The sequence below is a fragment of the Entelurus aequoreus genome, linkage group LG10 (genome assembly GCF_033978785.1).
Source record: "Entelurus aequoreus isolate RoL-2023_Sb linkage group LG10, RoL_Eaeq_v1.1, whole genome shotgun sequence".
NCBI classification, from domain to species: domain Eukaryota; kingdom Metazoa; phylum Chordata; class Actinopteri; order Syngnathiformes; family Syngnathidae; genus Entelurus; species Entelurus aequoreus.
This window is the reverse complement of record NC_084740.1, coordinates 30,904,712-30,920,044: the sequence shown is the minus strand read 5'-3', so window position 1 is coordinate 30,920,044 and position 15,333 is coordinate 30,904,712. Positions and strand designations below refer to the sequence as shown.

The 15,333-nt window shown below is 41.7% G+C and overlaps 1 protein-coding gene across 5 annotated transcripts in view; it reads left to right on the top strand.

Moving 5' to 3' along the window:
• The window catches only part of ilvbl (ilvB (bacterial acetolactate synthase)-like), a 55,892-nt gene that overhangs the window by 31,802 nt on the left and 8,757 nt on the right, over positions 1-15,333 (top strand). For 4 of the 5 annotated variants that reach the window (XM_062060508.1, XM_062060510.1, XM_062060513.1 and 1 more), the window contains 7 exons: positions 475-580; positions 961-1,162; positions 7,410-7,537; positions 7,607-7,857; positions 13,684-13,783; positions 13,856-13,953; positions 14,026-14,162. In XM_062060508.1, the coding sequence (XP_061916492.1) occupies positions 476-580; positions 961-1,162; positions 7,410-7,537; positions 7,607-7,857; positions 13,684-13,783; positions 13,856-13,953; positions 14,026-14,162 (1,021 nt within the window). In that variant the 5' untranslated portion in view covers position 475. Of the gene's footprint in view, positions 1-185; positions 375-474; positions 581-960; positions 1,163-7,409; positions 7,538-7,606; positions 7,858-13,683; positions 13,784-13,855; positions 13,954-14,025; positions 14,163-15,333 lie in introns of those variants that run through there. The other variant, XM_062060509.1, reaches the window with a different exon arrangement.

The following is a 15,333-nucleotide window of genomic DNA, read 5'->3' as shown; positions in this document are numbered from 1 at the left end:
TATGGTCAGTGTGAGCGGAATAACAAAAATAGATGGCAAACTGCATTGTAAATTACAATACATGTACATTTATGACTTTAATATGTATGAGATGTAAATAAATAGCCTTGAATACACGTCGGAGCATTAGCAGCAAAGTGAATCGTTCATCGGCTGTGATTTATTTTGAAATAAAAACCCCAACTCTGTGCTTCCAGCTAGCTTGTCGTGCGTTGTAAACACATGAATAGCTCTGTTGTCGTTGACGTTAAAAGACAGCTCCAGATTAATTTATTAAAGAAACGACTTCACCGTCATCACGTTTTTAAAAATAAACATTGTATTTACGAACTGTTTCAGTGAATAGAACAACCTGACACGACCATCACAAATGGGTGCGTACAGGAGCACTTTAGCCTAGCTGGAGCTGCTAAACTTCAACAGAAGGTTTTGTATAAAAAGTTGTTTTATTTTTTGTTTTTTCCTGCTTTTTAGCATGGAGTTATTCGTGACAATTCTGGGATATTCTGCGTTTTTTGCTGTTAGTGGACTTGGGATTGCTGCCTACAAACTTGGCTTGCTGTACCAGTGGTTCCACAAGGTAAGGTTACAAGACAATACTAACTAAATATTTAATCACATTGGAAAAAGTGTGTAGAATAAAGGTGAAGACCCCCCCTCATACCCTGTCACTATGGTAACACCCATTAAATTAAAGATAGATAGGGTGCACTCATGTAACATTACACTTTGTCTTGCTTCCTAGCACAAAGGTCAACATGACACCCTGGTGCTTTGCAGCCTTGCACAAAGCACATCACACATTAACAATAAGTCTAATGTGCACATTGTGGCAAAAATGCTGTTTGACAGGGGACCTTTTCTGCAACCACCTGTTTACAGAACCGTCCTTACTAATATAGAGTTATATATAGATATATGATATGTCATTGCAGTTTATTCATGTCAAATGTCCTGCAGACAGAGACACATAGCCCTCGACATGGCGGCGAACGCGTGGCAGAGGTCCTACGCGCCCACGGGATCAAGTATGTCTTCACTCTTGTCGGTGGACACATCTCGCCCATCTTGGTGGCCTGCGAGAAAGTAGGCATCCGGATCGTGGACACCAGGCACGAGGCCACGGCTGTGTTTGCTGCCGATGCTGTGGCGAGGCTTTCAGGTGCACGTTCATCCCGAAAACAACGGGAAAACTAACAATCCTAAACACACACTTAAAGCTTTCGCCAATTAGTACTGAGCTGCCAGGACACACAATTCACACCCACTATTCCTCATTACTGTGACCTTGCTGTGCTGGCGTCACAAAATACAGCGGAACCTCGATTTACGACTTCATTGGTTCTTGAACAGGGTTCATAAATCGAAAAGTTAATACAGTGAAGTAGATTTCTCCATAAGAAACGATATAAACATGAATAATGGGTTACAGCCTCTACAAAAGTCCATGTTTTAGTGAAGGTTTGCACACTTTAAACACAATATAAAGTGCTATACAGTACTGTATATCAAACAAACATAAGTGGGTAATGGATCAACTTTCTCTTCATTAACAAGACAAAACAACCAGCTGCTATCCTCTATATGCGCTGCTCTACCAATGCACACATACAAAGAAGTTACTCTGTTGCCCTCACAAACGATGAGAAATCACAAAAATCCTTAACTTTAACATCCACATTGCTACAATCCATTCATCCATCCATTTTCTACCACTTGTCCCTTTTGGGATCGCGGGGGGTGCTGGAGCCTATCTTAGCTTCGGGCGGAAGGCGGGGTACACCCTGGACAAGTCGCCACCTCATAATAAACATTTTAAAAAGTGAAATCCACTTATATTAACATCGGCAAAGGAGTAGCTGGCTACAGAGCAGGGGTCTCAAACATGCGGGCCAATTGCGGCCCGCGAGACGATATTGTGCGGCCCCCACCTTAATATGAACGTTTAATGTTAGTGCGGCCCGCGAGTTTTATATGAATGGCGCTTTACAGCGCTGTGTGCGCGGAGCTGAAGCATTCTTGCCAACCCTCCCGACTTTCACCCGTCAACAATACTGAGGACAACAATATTGAGGGCAGGCATACCATGATGGCATTGTCTTTAGCGTCCGCTTTTTCTCCATACAAATAACGTGCCGGCCCAGTCACATGTTGTATGCGGCTTCAACAGAGACACACAAGTGATTGCTAGACATAGTTGGTCAACAGCCACACATGTTACACTGAGGGTGGCCGTTTTAACAACTTTAACACTCTTACTAATATGCGCCACACTGTGAACCCACACCAAACAAGAATGACAAACACATTTCGGGAGAACATCTGCACCGTAACACAACATAAACACAACAGAACAAATACCCAGAATCCCTTGTAGCCCTAACTCTTCCGGGCTACAAGGAATCTACCAATCATGGTGTGGTATATGGCTCTCGAGGGCCGAACATTGACGTCACTTGCGTGATGCAAGCAGAGAAACGTTTTGCTGCTTTTCCACGAGACCCGCACGCGCTCTCCGTCCCTCACTCCCTCGCTCTCTCTCTCGCTCGCTCCCTCGCTCTCTCTCGCTCTCTCTCGTTCTGTCACTGTGTGTGTCTTTCTCGCTCCCGCCGGTCCGGTCGTGGGAGACGAGCTTCCGAAGGAGCGAGCGACAATACAAAAGTGTGGTGCACTGGACCCCAGCGCTGATACTCCGACAGAGAGTCACTGGGCGAATCGGACGTGTAACACGTTAGTCGTGATGTTAGCCCGTTCGGGGCTAATTGTGCTACCGTGACTTTAAACTCCTCGCCCCCTCCCGTTGGCTCCAGACAGAGACAATTTTTGTTATTTGGGTCCAAAATACCCCTGCGTTTGTGGAAAAGCGGCAAATGAGTGAAAGCGAGAGAAACGTTGCCATGGAGACGAGGGTTGTCTTACGTGCCTGGCTGCAGTCACACCGCGACACCTGTCCGTCAGTAATAAAGTCCCTGATAACCTGGACCAATTCAAACCCTTATTTGTTTTTTTTATTGTTTAATTTGCATTTCCTCCCACGATGAACACTACTTATATTTTTATATGACGCCATATAACACTCCGGGAGCCGTCACTTTTTCCCGGTACTTTCCGCCGACCGCCGTTTGCTGTCGGGAGGAAAAGCGGAACGACACACATTGCGGAAATAACATTATTCTCCGTGCGTCGGCTAGATACAAATATATTCCACAACCCCAAACATGTCTTTTTCAAAGCGTGCAGTGAAGAGAAAGGTTATAGTGATGAGCAAAAACTATTCCAGGAAAAGTGGGAGATGCAATATTTCTTTGTTGAGCACAGGGGCACCCCGACGTGTCTTATTTGCACAGAGAAAGTTGCCGTGCACAAGGAATACAATTTAAAACGTCATTATACCACTAGACATACTGAGGAGTATGCAAAATACCAGGGAGATGAAAGAGTGAACGGGGTTGCACTTTGTGTATGTGTATACATTGTTGCTGACTGGAGAAATCAAATTATTATTGTTATTACTTATGACTGACTGATTTATTTACTTAATTCTCATTTTGTTCATTTATATTTTGATTTTATTTTGTGTTGAAAATAAAAATAAAGAAATTTAAAAAAAAATGTTTTAAGAAATCTTTACTTGCGGCCCAGCCTCACCCAGACTCTGCATCCAGTGGCCCCCAGGCAAATTGAGTTTAAGACCCCTGCTATAGAGGAACACTGACAGAGGGAGAGCGGGGGAAGGAGCCGTGTGTTAGTCTTGAAAAACCCGCCGCTTAATAAGAGTAGCTCTTCTAATCCACTGTGAAATAAGTCTGCTTTGGCATCTTTTTTCTGAAAAGTCCGGTCTCATCACAATTCAAACTTGCTTTGGTACGGATTCTTCCATACTTGCAAGCACCATGACTCTACTCCTTGCAAATACCCTTTTTTTTTAAACTCCCGCCTTATTTCCACACTGGTCTGCTTTCTTTTTTAAACTGATTGAGTTGGAAAATGGGTAAAAACACAGAAAAGGAACCCACGCTTAAAGGGAAACTGCACTTTTTGGGGGAATTTTGCCTATCGTTCACAATCATTATGAAAGACATGACAAAAGATGTATTTTTTTAATGCATTCTAACTCGTATATAAACGTAAATAAAAGTCTGCTTACAGCCAAACCAATGGCAGGTCGTCCATTCCTTCTATAAAACCCAATAAATAACCATCCAAAAAGCGCCAACAATACTCCATTTACATTTTGTAACTGGAATATTAACCAATTATTGGTGATATTATTATAAGCGCTAACGCAGACAAACTATTTATAGCGGCGCCATAATTACGAGCTTGTTTGCCAATGTTGACATGTTCGACTGATCAGCTGCTTCCTTGTTTCCTTGCTCGTCAAACTTTATTGTAGATCGTAAATCATGCCTCTCACCTGGATAGTAGAAGGATGAGGACGGATTCTGACAAGTTTGTCCACTTTGACAACCAATTTAGACCCGTCAATGGCGAGAACATCCTCGCAGTTGACATTCCAATGACAGCAGACATTGTACAGTAAGTGATATTTTATTATGTTTGTTGGCCCTCATAAAGTCTGCAGTGAGCAGTAATCAGTGATGTTAAAAAAAATTAAGAAGCGAACGTCGTGATATGTTTTTAAAATGAGCAAAATACGGAAATATTAAATGTTATAAATGTGACTGTTACTACATTACATATACTGTACATCACGTATCCATCCATCCATCCATTTTCTACCGCTAGTCCCTCTCGGGGTCGCAGGGGTGCGGGAGCCTATTCCAGCTGCACTCTGGGGGGAAGGCGGGGTAAACTTAATGGAGGTGTTTGGGTGTTTTTTTAGGGGTTTATAGTTTGACTAGAGAGGATGCATTAAAAAAAAAAAACATCCGTCGTCATGTCTTTTATAATGATTGTGAACGGCAAGAACGCTTCCTTCCTGCGATGAGGTGGCGACGTGTCCAGGGTGTACCCCGCCTTCCGCCCGAGTGCAGCTGAGATAGGCTCCAGCACCCCCCGCGACCCCGAAAGGGACAAGCGGTAGAAAATGGATGGATGGATGGAAGAACGCTTCCTTGCCACACCCGCTGAATTCAAGATGTTCTTTATTTACTCAAACTGGAGAAGATTAGGCTGACATTGAATGGCTGTTCTGTGAAGTTTCAGGAAGTATAGGGTGGTTTCCTAAAACATGTAAAAGACACTGATCTCAAATTTAACCCCCATTTAAGAAGTAATTGAAATGTAGATAATTGAGAAGCCTTTTGTCTGCCCCCTGTCTACCATGTTGGGGACATTCAGGAGGCCAGTTTCTCTGTGGTTTCATGTCAATATCTGGCATTACTCATTTGACTGATGCATTTTTTTTCCCTGGGTTCCTTGTTTGGGGGACACATTTGACAAGTGTTAGTTGTATCATTGTTGGTTATATACGTCGGAACAAAACTCAATAAACATATGATAAAAAAATATATATATAATCCATCCATCCATCCATCTTCTTCCGCTTATCCGAGGTCGGGTCGCGGGGGCAGCAGCTTAAGCAGGGAAGCCCAGACTTCCCTCTCCCCAGCCACTTCGTCCAGATCCTCTCGGGGGATCCCGAGGCGTTCCCAGGCCAGCCGGGAGACATAGTCTTCCAAACGTGTCCTGGGTCTTCCCCGTGGCCTCCTACCGGTCGGACGTGCCCTAAACACCTCCCTAGGGAGGCGTTCGGGTGGCATCCTGACCAGATGCCCGAACCACCTCATCTGGCTCCTCTCGATGTGGAGGAGCAGCGGCTTTACTTTGAGCTCCCCCCGGATGGCAGAGCTAATATATATAATGATTGTGAAAAATAGGCAAATTTGCCAAAAAGTGCAGTTCCCATTTAAGGCCTACTGAAATGAAATGTTCTTATTTAAACGGGGATAGCAGATCCATTCTATGTGTCATACTTGATCATTTTGCGATATTGCCATATTTTTGCTGAAAGGATTTAGTAGAGAACATCAACGATAAAGTTCGCAACTTTTGGTCGCTGATAAAAAAAAGCCTTGCCTGTACCGGAAGTAGCGTGACGTCGCAGGTTGAAGGGCTCCTCACATTTCCCCATTGTTTACACCAGCAGCGAGAGCAATTCGGACCAAGAAAGCGACGATTACCCCATTAATTTGAGCGAGGATGAAAGATTCGTGGATAAGGTACGTGAGAGTGAAGGACTAGAGTGCAGTGCAGGACGTATCTTTTTTCGCTCTGACCGTAACTTAGGTACAAGGGCTCATTGGATTCAACACTTACTCCTTTTTCTATTGTGGATCACGGATTTGTATTTTAAACCAGCTCGGATACTATATCCTCTTGAAAATGAGAGTCGAGAACGCAAAATGGACATTCACAGTGACTTTTATCTCCACGACAATACGTCGGTGAAGCACTTTAGTTACGGAGCTAACGTGATAGCATCGTGCTTAAATGCAGATAGAAACAAAATAAATAAGCCCCTGACTGGAAGGATAGACAGAAGATCAACAATACTACCAAAGTCTGGACCTGTAACCACACGGTTAATGCTGTACCTCCTGGCGAAGCCTAGCAATGCTGTTGGTAACGACGCCATTGAAGCTAACTTAGCTACGGGACCTCGTCAGAGCTATGATAAAAACATTAGCTATCCACCTACGCCAGCCCTCATCTGCTCATCAACACCCGTGCTCACCTGCGTTCCAGCGATCGACGGCGCGACGAAGGACTTCCCCCGATCATCGATGCGGTCGGCGGCTAGCGTCGGATAGCGCGTCTGCTATCCGACTCAAAGTCCTCCTGGTTGTGTTGCTGCAGCCATCCGCTAATACACCGATCCCACCTACAGCTTTCTTCTTTGCAGTCTCCATTGTTCATTAAACAAATTGCAAAAGATTCACCAACACAGATGTCCAGAATACTGTGGAATTTTGCGATGAAAACAGAGCTGTTTGTATTGGGATACAATGTGTCCGAATACTTCCGCTTCAACCATTGACGTCACGCGCAAATGTCATCATACCTCGACGTTTTCAACCGGAAGTTTCCCGAGAAATTTAAAATGGCACTTTATAAGTTAACCCGGCCGTATTGGCATGTGTTGCAATGTTAAGATTTCATCATTTATATATAAACTATCAGACTGCGTGGTCGGTAGTAGTGGGTTTCAGTAGGCCTTTAAGCCCTAAGAAATGACTAGTAATGTCTTGTGCTGCCTTCCCCAAAAATGTTGCTCCTTGTTTTTTGCCTGCAGGCGTCACAAAATAAATGACACAGAGACATGGTTTGCACATGGTGGCATATTTGGCTCCATCTTTAAAAGTTCCTAAATCGAAAAGTTCGCAAATAGAGGGGTTCGTAAATTGAGGTTCAACCATACTAATTAATATTAAATACCCTTTTAGGTACTGTCGGTGTAGCTGCAGTGACTGCTGGCCCAGGCCTCACTAACACCGTGACAGCGGTAAAGAACGCTCAAATGGCAGAATCGCCATTGTTGCTCATCGGAGGGGCTGCTGGTACACTCCTTCAGGTATGGACAAAAACATTGTAATTATGCAGAACATCAGCTCATTTATTTTCATTGTCTATTGTTGTGCAGGGCAGGGGAGCGCTGCAAGACATTGACCAAATGTCTCTGTTCAAACCTCTGTGCAAGTTCTGTGCCTCCATCAGAACAGTCAGAGATATAGTGCCTGTGGTCAGAAAGGCTCTGGCCGCCGCTCAGTCTGGAACACCTGGACCAGTTTTCATAGAATTCCCCATCGACACGCTGTACCCCTTTCATCTGGTGTCCAGAGAGTTTGCTGTTAAGAACCCTCCCAAGGGCATGATGGGCAAAATTGTCTCCTGGTACGTTATCAGCCTGTATTGTCTACATCCGTGTTTCTTAACCACATGGCCCTCTAGTGGGCCATAGTGCCCACTAAAAGGCTGCCAAAATATTTCTGTTTCTTAGCTGTGGTCCGTATGGGCTGCAGCTGTACTCAATTAGAATAGACTTTGCCACTACTTGTGGCAGTAATGACAAAATCAAGCAAGTCAAAGAAGTCTGGAGCTATAGTCATAGAGAAGTTTCTTAAGCGCAAAAATGTTGACTAAAGTGGTGAAGCTGTATTTTCATTTGTACTTTGATTTTATTGACAGTGTATTTAAGAAACATATTAATATTTATTATTGATTTAGTCAGAATTTATTTATTTTAGCACTACGTAATTGTATGTACGTACATTTTTTTTTCAACAGTTTTTATGAGTCCCTTCTTTTGCAGAGTATTTGATTAGTATTTATTTTTTGTAACCAGCTTGACCTAAGCGTAACGTTTATGTGTTAAATATAGGGATGTAACGGTATTATAGATACAGCAATATTTCGGTTGCAAGGTCTTCACAATGATACTGTGACGTGTGATGGTATCAGTCTGTAAATAAAGTACATCTCCCAGAATCCTCTGCACAGCACGGGAATGGCAAGTTGGGGGGCATGGAACGCTGTAAGCAGGAAGTGAAGTGTGTTTGTAGTCGTAGCAGATTAAAATAATTGGGTTTTTTAGACGTTAAATCTGACCATAACTGGTTGAGTTATCCATCCATCCATTTTCTACCGCTTGTCCCTTTCGGACTTATGTTGCTAAAAATCGACAAACAAGCCCAGGCCAAAATATAATCTCTATGGCGGAGGTAAGAAAGTCTGGGTTCTGCAAAGCGAAGCGTGCCACTTTTGTTTCGAGCGTTTCCAAGGCGACACAGAGCCAGCCAATCTCGTCCTACCCGTCCCCCCAAAAAAATGTTCAACGCTGTACATACGAGTAAACTAAAAAGCTACTTGATACATCCTCAATCCATCCATCTATTTTCCTACCACTTGTCTCTCGATGTCGGGGGGGCTTGGGGGGGGCTTGGGGGTGGCTGGAGCCTATTCCAGCTGCATTCGAGGGGAAGGCAGGGCTGGACAAGTCTCCACCTCATAAACCGGCACACAGAAAATATATTTGAAGCCAGCGAAACCACAAATCAGTTTGTGAGGTATTTACATTATTAAAAGTTATATTTTTAGTAAAACATTTCTGTGAAACAACATTTTGCAGACTGATATAACAAATAACCATTGTATAGGATGCTGCTTCCCATCGTGTAAAAGTTGAAAGACACCAAACTGTACATTGTTTTACATAATTGCTAAACTGCTTGTTTACATTGTTACTTAAAATACATCAACTGTAAGTTATTAATTTTAATATTTGCTTGAAACAGTAGATGTTCCTGCACAATTATTTGCACTTAAAAATACTTGTTTGTAGAAAAACATATGATTAGAACATTTCAATTACAGTAAGCGTGTTTATCCTAAACATTTCTGACACTTCATTATACACAGTATGGCATTTTTACCAAGCTTTTTTTTTTTTGGGACATATACCGCAATAATATCTTACCGTAGCCGTGATAATATTGTACCGCGAGATTTTGATACCGTTACATCCCTGGGTAAATAAAAACTAATCTTCGTGATTAAACCATGGTTTCATATCATGTGACAAGGTTTATTCCGTTAAACTAAATAGGTTAGATATAATTATTGAATATGATTAAAATCAAGAGTAAGATGGTGTCAATATTTGAGTGGGCCCAGGCCACTCTGTAGTGGAAAAGTAGGGGCCCGATGTCAAAAGGTTTAAGAACCTTGGTTCTGCTTACATATTCAATTCGAATGTAATTTTTATAGCACGTGCCTTGTTTCAATGATATCGGTTGAATATCAGCAAGCGCTGGAGTACAAGCAGTATTGTAGCGCATTTAATTGTGCAAAGCTGGACAGCCAGCTAACATCAAAATTAGAGATGTCCGATAATATCGGACTGCCGATATTATCGGCCGATAAATGCTTTAAAATGTAATATCGGAAATTATCGGTATTGGTTTGAAAAAGTAAAATGTATGACTTTAAAACGCAGCTGTGTACACGGACGTAGGGAGAAGTACAGAGCGCCAATAAACCTTAAAGGCACTGCCTTTGCGTGCCGGCCCAATCACATAATATCTACGGCTTTTCACACACACAAGTGAATGCGACGCATACTTGGTCAACAGCCATACAGGTCACACTGAGGGTGACCGTATAAACATCTGTAACACTGTTACAAATATGCGCCACACTGTGAACCCACACCAAACAAGAATGACAAACACATTTCGGGAGAACATCCGCACTGTAACACAACATAAACACAACAGAACAAATACCCAGAACCCCTTGCAGCACTAACTCTTCCGGGACGCTATAATATACACCCCCCGCTAACCCCTAAACACTGCAACCCCGACCCACCCGGGAGAGCATGTCCCAAATTCCAAGCTGCTGTTTTGAAGCATGTTAAAAAAAAATAATGGACTTTGTGATTTCAATAATAAATATGGCAGTGCCATGTTGGCATTTTTTTCCATAACATGAGTTGATTTATTTTGAAAAACCTTGTTACATTGTTTAATGCATCCAGCGGGGCATCACAACCAAATTTAAGCATAATAATGTGTTAATTTCACGACTGTATGTATCGGTATCGGTTGATATGGAAATTGGTAATTAAGAGTTGAACAATATCGGAATATCGGATATCGGCAAAAAAGCCATTATCTGACATCTCTAATCAAAATGTCCTCCAATAAACACACGTGGTTGGTCTTTTCTTGTATTTTAATCAAGTCATTTTAAAGGTAGACATTAGGGATGGGAATTGATAAGATTGTTACGGTTCCGATTCCACTTTCGATTCTGCTTAACGATTCGGTTCCCTTATCAATTCTTAAGAAAGATAACAATATGATGGGATAGCTTCATATTTGTTTAGTTTAGAGCTCACATGACCTTACAAAGCCAACAATTCGATATTAAAAGGCACATAGCATAGAAAAAAAACATTTAAAAATAGATTTTTTTTTTTATTCTGTAGAATTTAACAAAAATTAAACATTTCGTAACATTTTTAAAATTTAAGAATCATTGTCATCTACCTAGAAAACGTACCGTGCAATATACGGGGCGGCATGGCGTAGTGGGTAGAGCGCCCGTGTCAGAAACCTGAGGGTTGCAGGTTCGCTCCCCGCCTCTTACCATGCCGTTGTGTCCTTGGGCAGGACACTTCACCCTTGCCCCCGGTGCCGAATGAATGATGAATGAATGATAGGTGGTGGTCGGAGGGGCCGTAGGCGCAAATTGGCAGCCACGCTTCCGTCAGTCTACCCCAGGGCAGCTGTGGCTACGAAAGTAGCTTACCACCACCAGGTGTGAATGAATGATGGGTTTTTAACATGTAAAGCGACTTTGGGTACTTAGAAAAGCGCTATATAAATCCCAGGTATTATTATACAGTGCAAATGTTTGTTTAGATTTACAAGGTGGAACTAATATAATGACATGGGCTCATGGCATGCAACATGAAATATTTCGATATTTTTTCTTGTCTCTCATAATTAATGACAACGATAGGCAAAAAAAAACAAAAAGTGCAGTTCTCCTTTAAGTTTGAGTAGCACACATATACTGCAAAGCTGTAGTAGTGTGATTTGCCTATCATACAGTATGGAAGTTATTTTTCTGTCAGCAATATTTTAGACATTATTATTATGAGTTTTTTATTACAAATCAATCAGTGTTATGATGCGACATCAAGGTGAACCCTCTCGCGCTCCGGTCTCATAATGGTGAATAATGATGACGCTTATCATAAGCGTCACCATTATTGATTGAAATAGACGGTTACAAAATTAGGAACTGACGTCAATCAACATTCCACCAGTGATCGTAGAAATTGTGACAAATGTCCCTAAAACTGCGGGAGACATCTTCTTTCATAATCTTGTGCTCAGTTCAGAAAATGTTGACTTTGATTGCACAGAATCCTTGAAATTGCCACACATGCGCCAGTACTGAGCTGACTAGAATTTAAACATGTTTACTTCCGTAAACACTGCAGGACGTGCGACGTCATGACGCCATGTCTGTATTTGGCTCAGTTTGCATTGACAGTCTGGTCACATTTTTTTGTAATGTGAACAACTATATAAAAAGATAAAATTTGAGCAAAAAAAATCTGAATTGGACATCTTACCCTGCAGTGTTGTGAACACATTGAAGTAGCCTTCATGCTGCTGTGGTCTGGCTCGACCATGCTTAGGTAACAGTGAAAACGTGGACTGGATTTTCAGTATAGTAATGCGGGCGTTACTGATGGAACGGTTAGGATTGGATAATAAGCGCTGACAAACATTCTTCAAATGATTTATAATCATAATGAATAATAACAGGTTATGTTATTTATTCAAACTCATATTCCTGCATATTTATACTAAATTTTTCTGCAATTTTTTGTAAAAAATAAAAATTTACACCAAATTATTTAGGGAGGTTTCAGAATATTGAAGCCCCCCTAAAATAGGCTTAACGACACCAATGCTATGCCACACTACAACATAAAAAAAAGTATTATTGACTCAATACAAAGGTCCTGAGTAGTCCTGAGTTCAATCCTGGGCTCGGGATCTTTCTGTGTGGAGTTTGCATGTTCTCCCCGTGACTGCGTGGGTTCCCTCCGGGTACTCCGGCTTCCTCCCACCTCCAAAAACATGCACCTGGGGATAGGTTGATTGGCAACACTAAATTGGCCCTAGTGTGTGAATGTGAGTGTGAATGTTGTCTGTCTATCTGTGTTGGCCCTGCGATGAGGTGGCCACTTGTCCAGGGTGTACCCCGCCTTCCGCCCGAATGCAGCTGAGATAGGCTCCAGCACCCCCCGCAACCCCGAAAGGGACAAGCGGTAGAAAATGGATGGATGGACTCTTGCTGATATCGTCTCAAGTCAATATCTGTATCGGCCAATACTCAGGGTTCTAACATCAGTATTATTAAAAAGAAGTATTGGGACCCCCGTATTTAAAACAAACACAGTCAACCAAAATGCTGCACAGAAATAAAAATCTAGTTAAAAGTATTGCCAAAACCGTTTTGGAAATTTAATTTATGACAGAATGCTGAATAAAATACTAAAATAACACTAGTATATCAAAAGATAAGTTAAAAAAAAGTATGTAAATATTCATTTGTAAATACTGTAATTACAGGAAATTAATTGGAGCAAGGTTGTTATTTCTGAAATATTGCATTTACAATTTTAATAGTAATTTGGAATGCCTAAGAAAATGGAAAGGAAAAGTCAACCCTCTTTAAACACTTGGTCATTTATTAACATGTGTATTGCACAACCCAGCAGCAACACAACCGATGTTGTAATCGCGCTAAGGAGTCAGTATTAACACCAATAATTTGGTCATTGTAAACAACAGCACGGCAAGTTTACCAAGCATGAGTTTCAACGGCTGACCATTTCAAAGCACACGTAGAGGTAGATAATACTCATTATACATCAGTTCACAACCATCATTTTGTGAAGTTATTAAAAAAAAGAAAAAAAGAAAAGCTCCATCAGGAGGTTGCCTAGAGCCGCAGCCTTCAATGCTATTTTTTTTTTTAAATCTTGTGCTAATTAGAGTCTTAGACGTTTTTTTGTTTTTTTTGTCGACGATAGGAGACTCCTCAATTAATTGCATAGATACATCAATTAACTTGTGCAATAAACAATAACTTGTTTATTTACCAAATGTATTTGATGGGTGTTCTCGCTAGGTACATCAACAATCACCTCATGAATATTTTTGCCGGCGCCTGGGAGCAAAGTGATGTTTCACCACTTCCTGTTGACATCCCACAAGCCACCAGCAAGCAGGTACATTATTTCAGCTTTGTTGTAGATTTTTTTACATTGGTGAGTATGTTTTTTTTTCCTAATGCAAACCAGGTACAAAATTGTATAGAGCTGCTGAGCCGAGCTGAAAAACCTGTTATCCTCCTGGGTAGCCAAGCCACGCTACCCCCGACACCAGTGGATGATATCAGGTAAAGACTGGTTTGATTTAATTCTGGATTAAAAACACTTACCAGTTCTAAACCGGTGTGATGGCATCACAGGAGGGCTTTGGAGGAGCTGGGCATCCCTTGCTTCCTTGGCGGCATGTCTCGGGGCATGCTGGGTAAAGATAGTCCGATCCACATTAGACAAAACAGGCGTGATGCTCTGAAGGAAGCGGATGTGGTCATCCTTGCAGGTCAGTTTTGTTGACTTTCTAAGTGGGTTACTGAGTTCATAGTTGGGCTGGACAATTAATCAAATTTTAATCACAATTTCGATTTTGGCTTCTCAAGATCATAAAACAATTAATGGCCGCATGCAGTTTACTGAGCTTGTAATGGTGAAATGGATGAGGAGCGAATGAGCTACTAGAAGTTTGGGATCTCACCATGGTTGCTACTTTTTACTTGACACAACGCTGGTATGTTAAATCAATAATCAGTAAACTCAACAAAAAGTCATACGATATTTTAACCGCGGACGGAATCACAGAATTGGCCAATAAAATTTAAAATGCTGTCCAACCACATAGTATCACGGAAATTGACTCAAACGTACGTGAAATGCTGTCATTGTGAGGAAACAGAACATTTGTTTGGGAAAATAATGATTCCGGGACTGCTCATTCATCACCGAAACACTTGACCGCCCTGAATTGGTTTCCTGAACTAAACAATGTTGAGATGGCCATTTGAAAAAGCGACTAAACTACGAAACTAAAGCTAGCAAGAACAATCCATACACTCACATCACGCCTCATCTGATTGTGTTGTTGTGAACGACATCATTGATGTAATATCAATGTACAAACAGCAGTCGCAACTTCAGAGTTTTAAGTCGTCTCCAAACTCGTCAAGCTCAGAACAACTGAACACATACCCCTTCACAATAACAGTGCTGTGCACAACATCCGGTCTGACTGCGCTAACAAAATAAAGGTTTCAAAAAGTACCTTACAAAAGTATAATAATGTACCTAAAGCACTTATTGATACATTTACACAATTATTATGCCATGATCCATCCAAACATAAAATCACCCATATAGTCACCTTTACACTTGTTTCAGCCAATATAGTTACCTTGAGTGCATTTTACTGTAGATTACAGTACTCAAAGCGCGGAGGATCCTCCAAGCGTCATTGCTACAACATGGCCCCTAGGTGGAAATCTCATCGTGGCTAATTCCTCAAAGTCAGAACTGGGCTTCCATGTGCTAAAACCATGGGCGTGTGTTGTTCTGCAAAACCTTGGTCAACATGACTGCGACTATAAGCTGTGTTGTTAGCATTGCGTGTCCCGCGTTGTCATTCCACATCGCTCACAAGCCTCACCAATGTCGTGGAGATGTGTTATTGATGTTGAAGA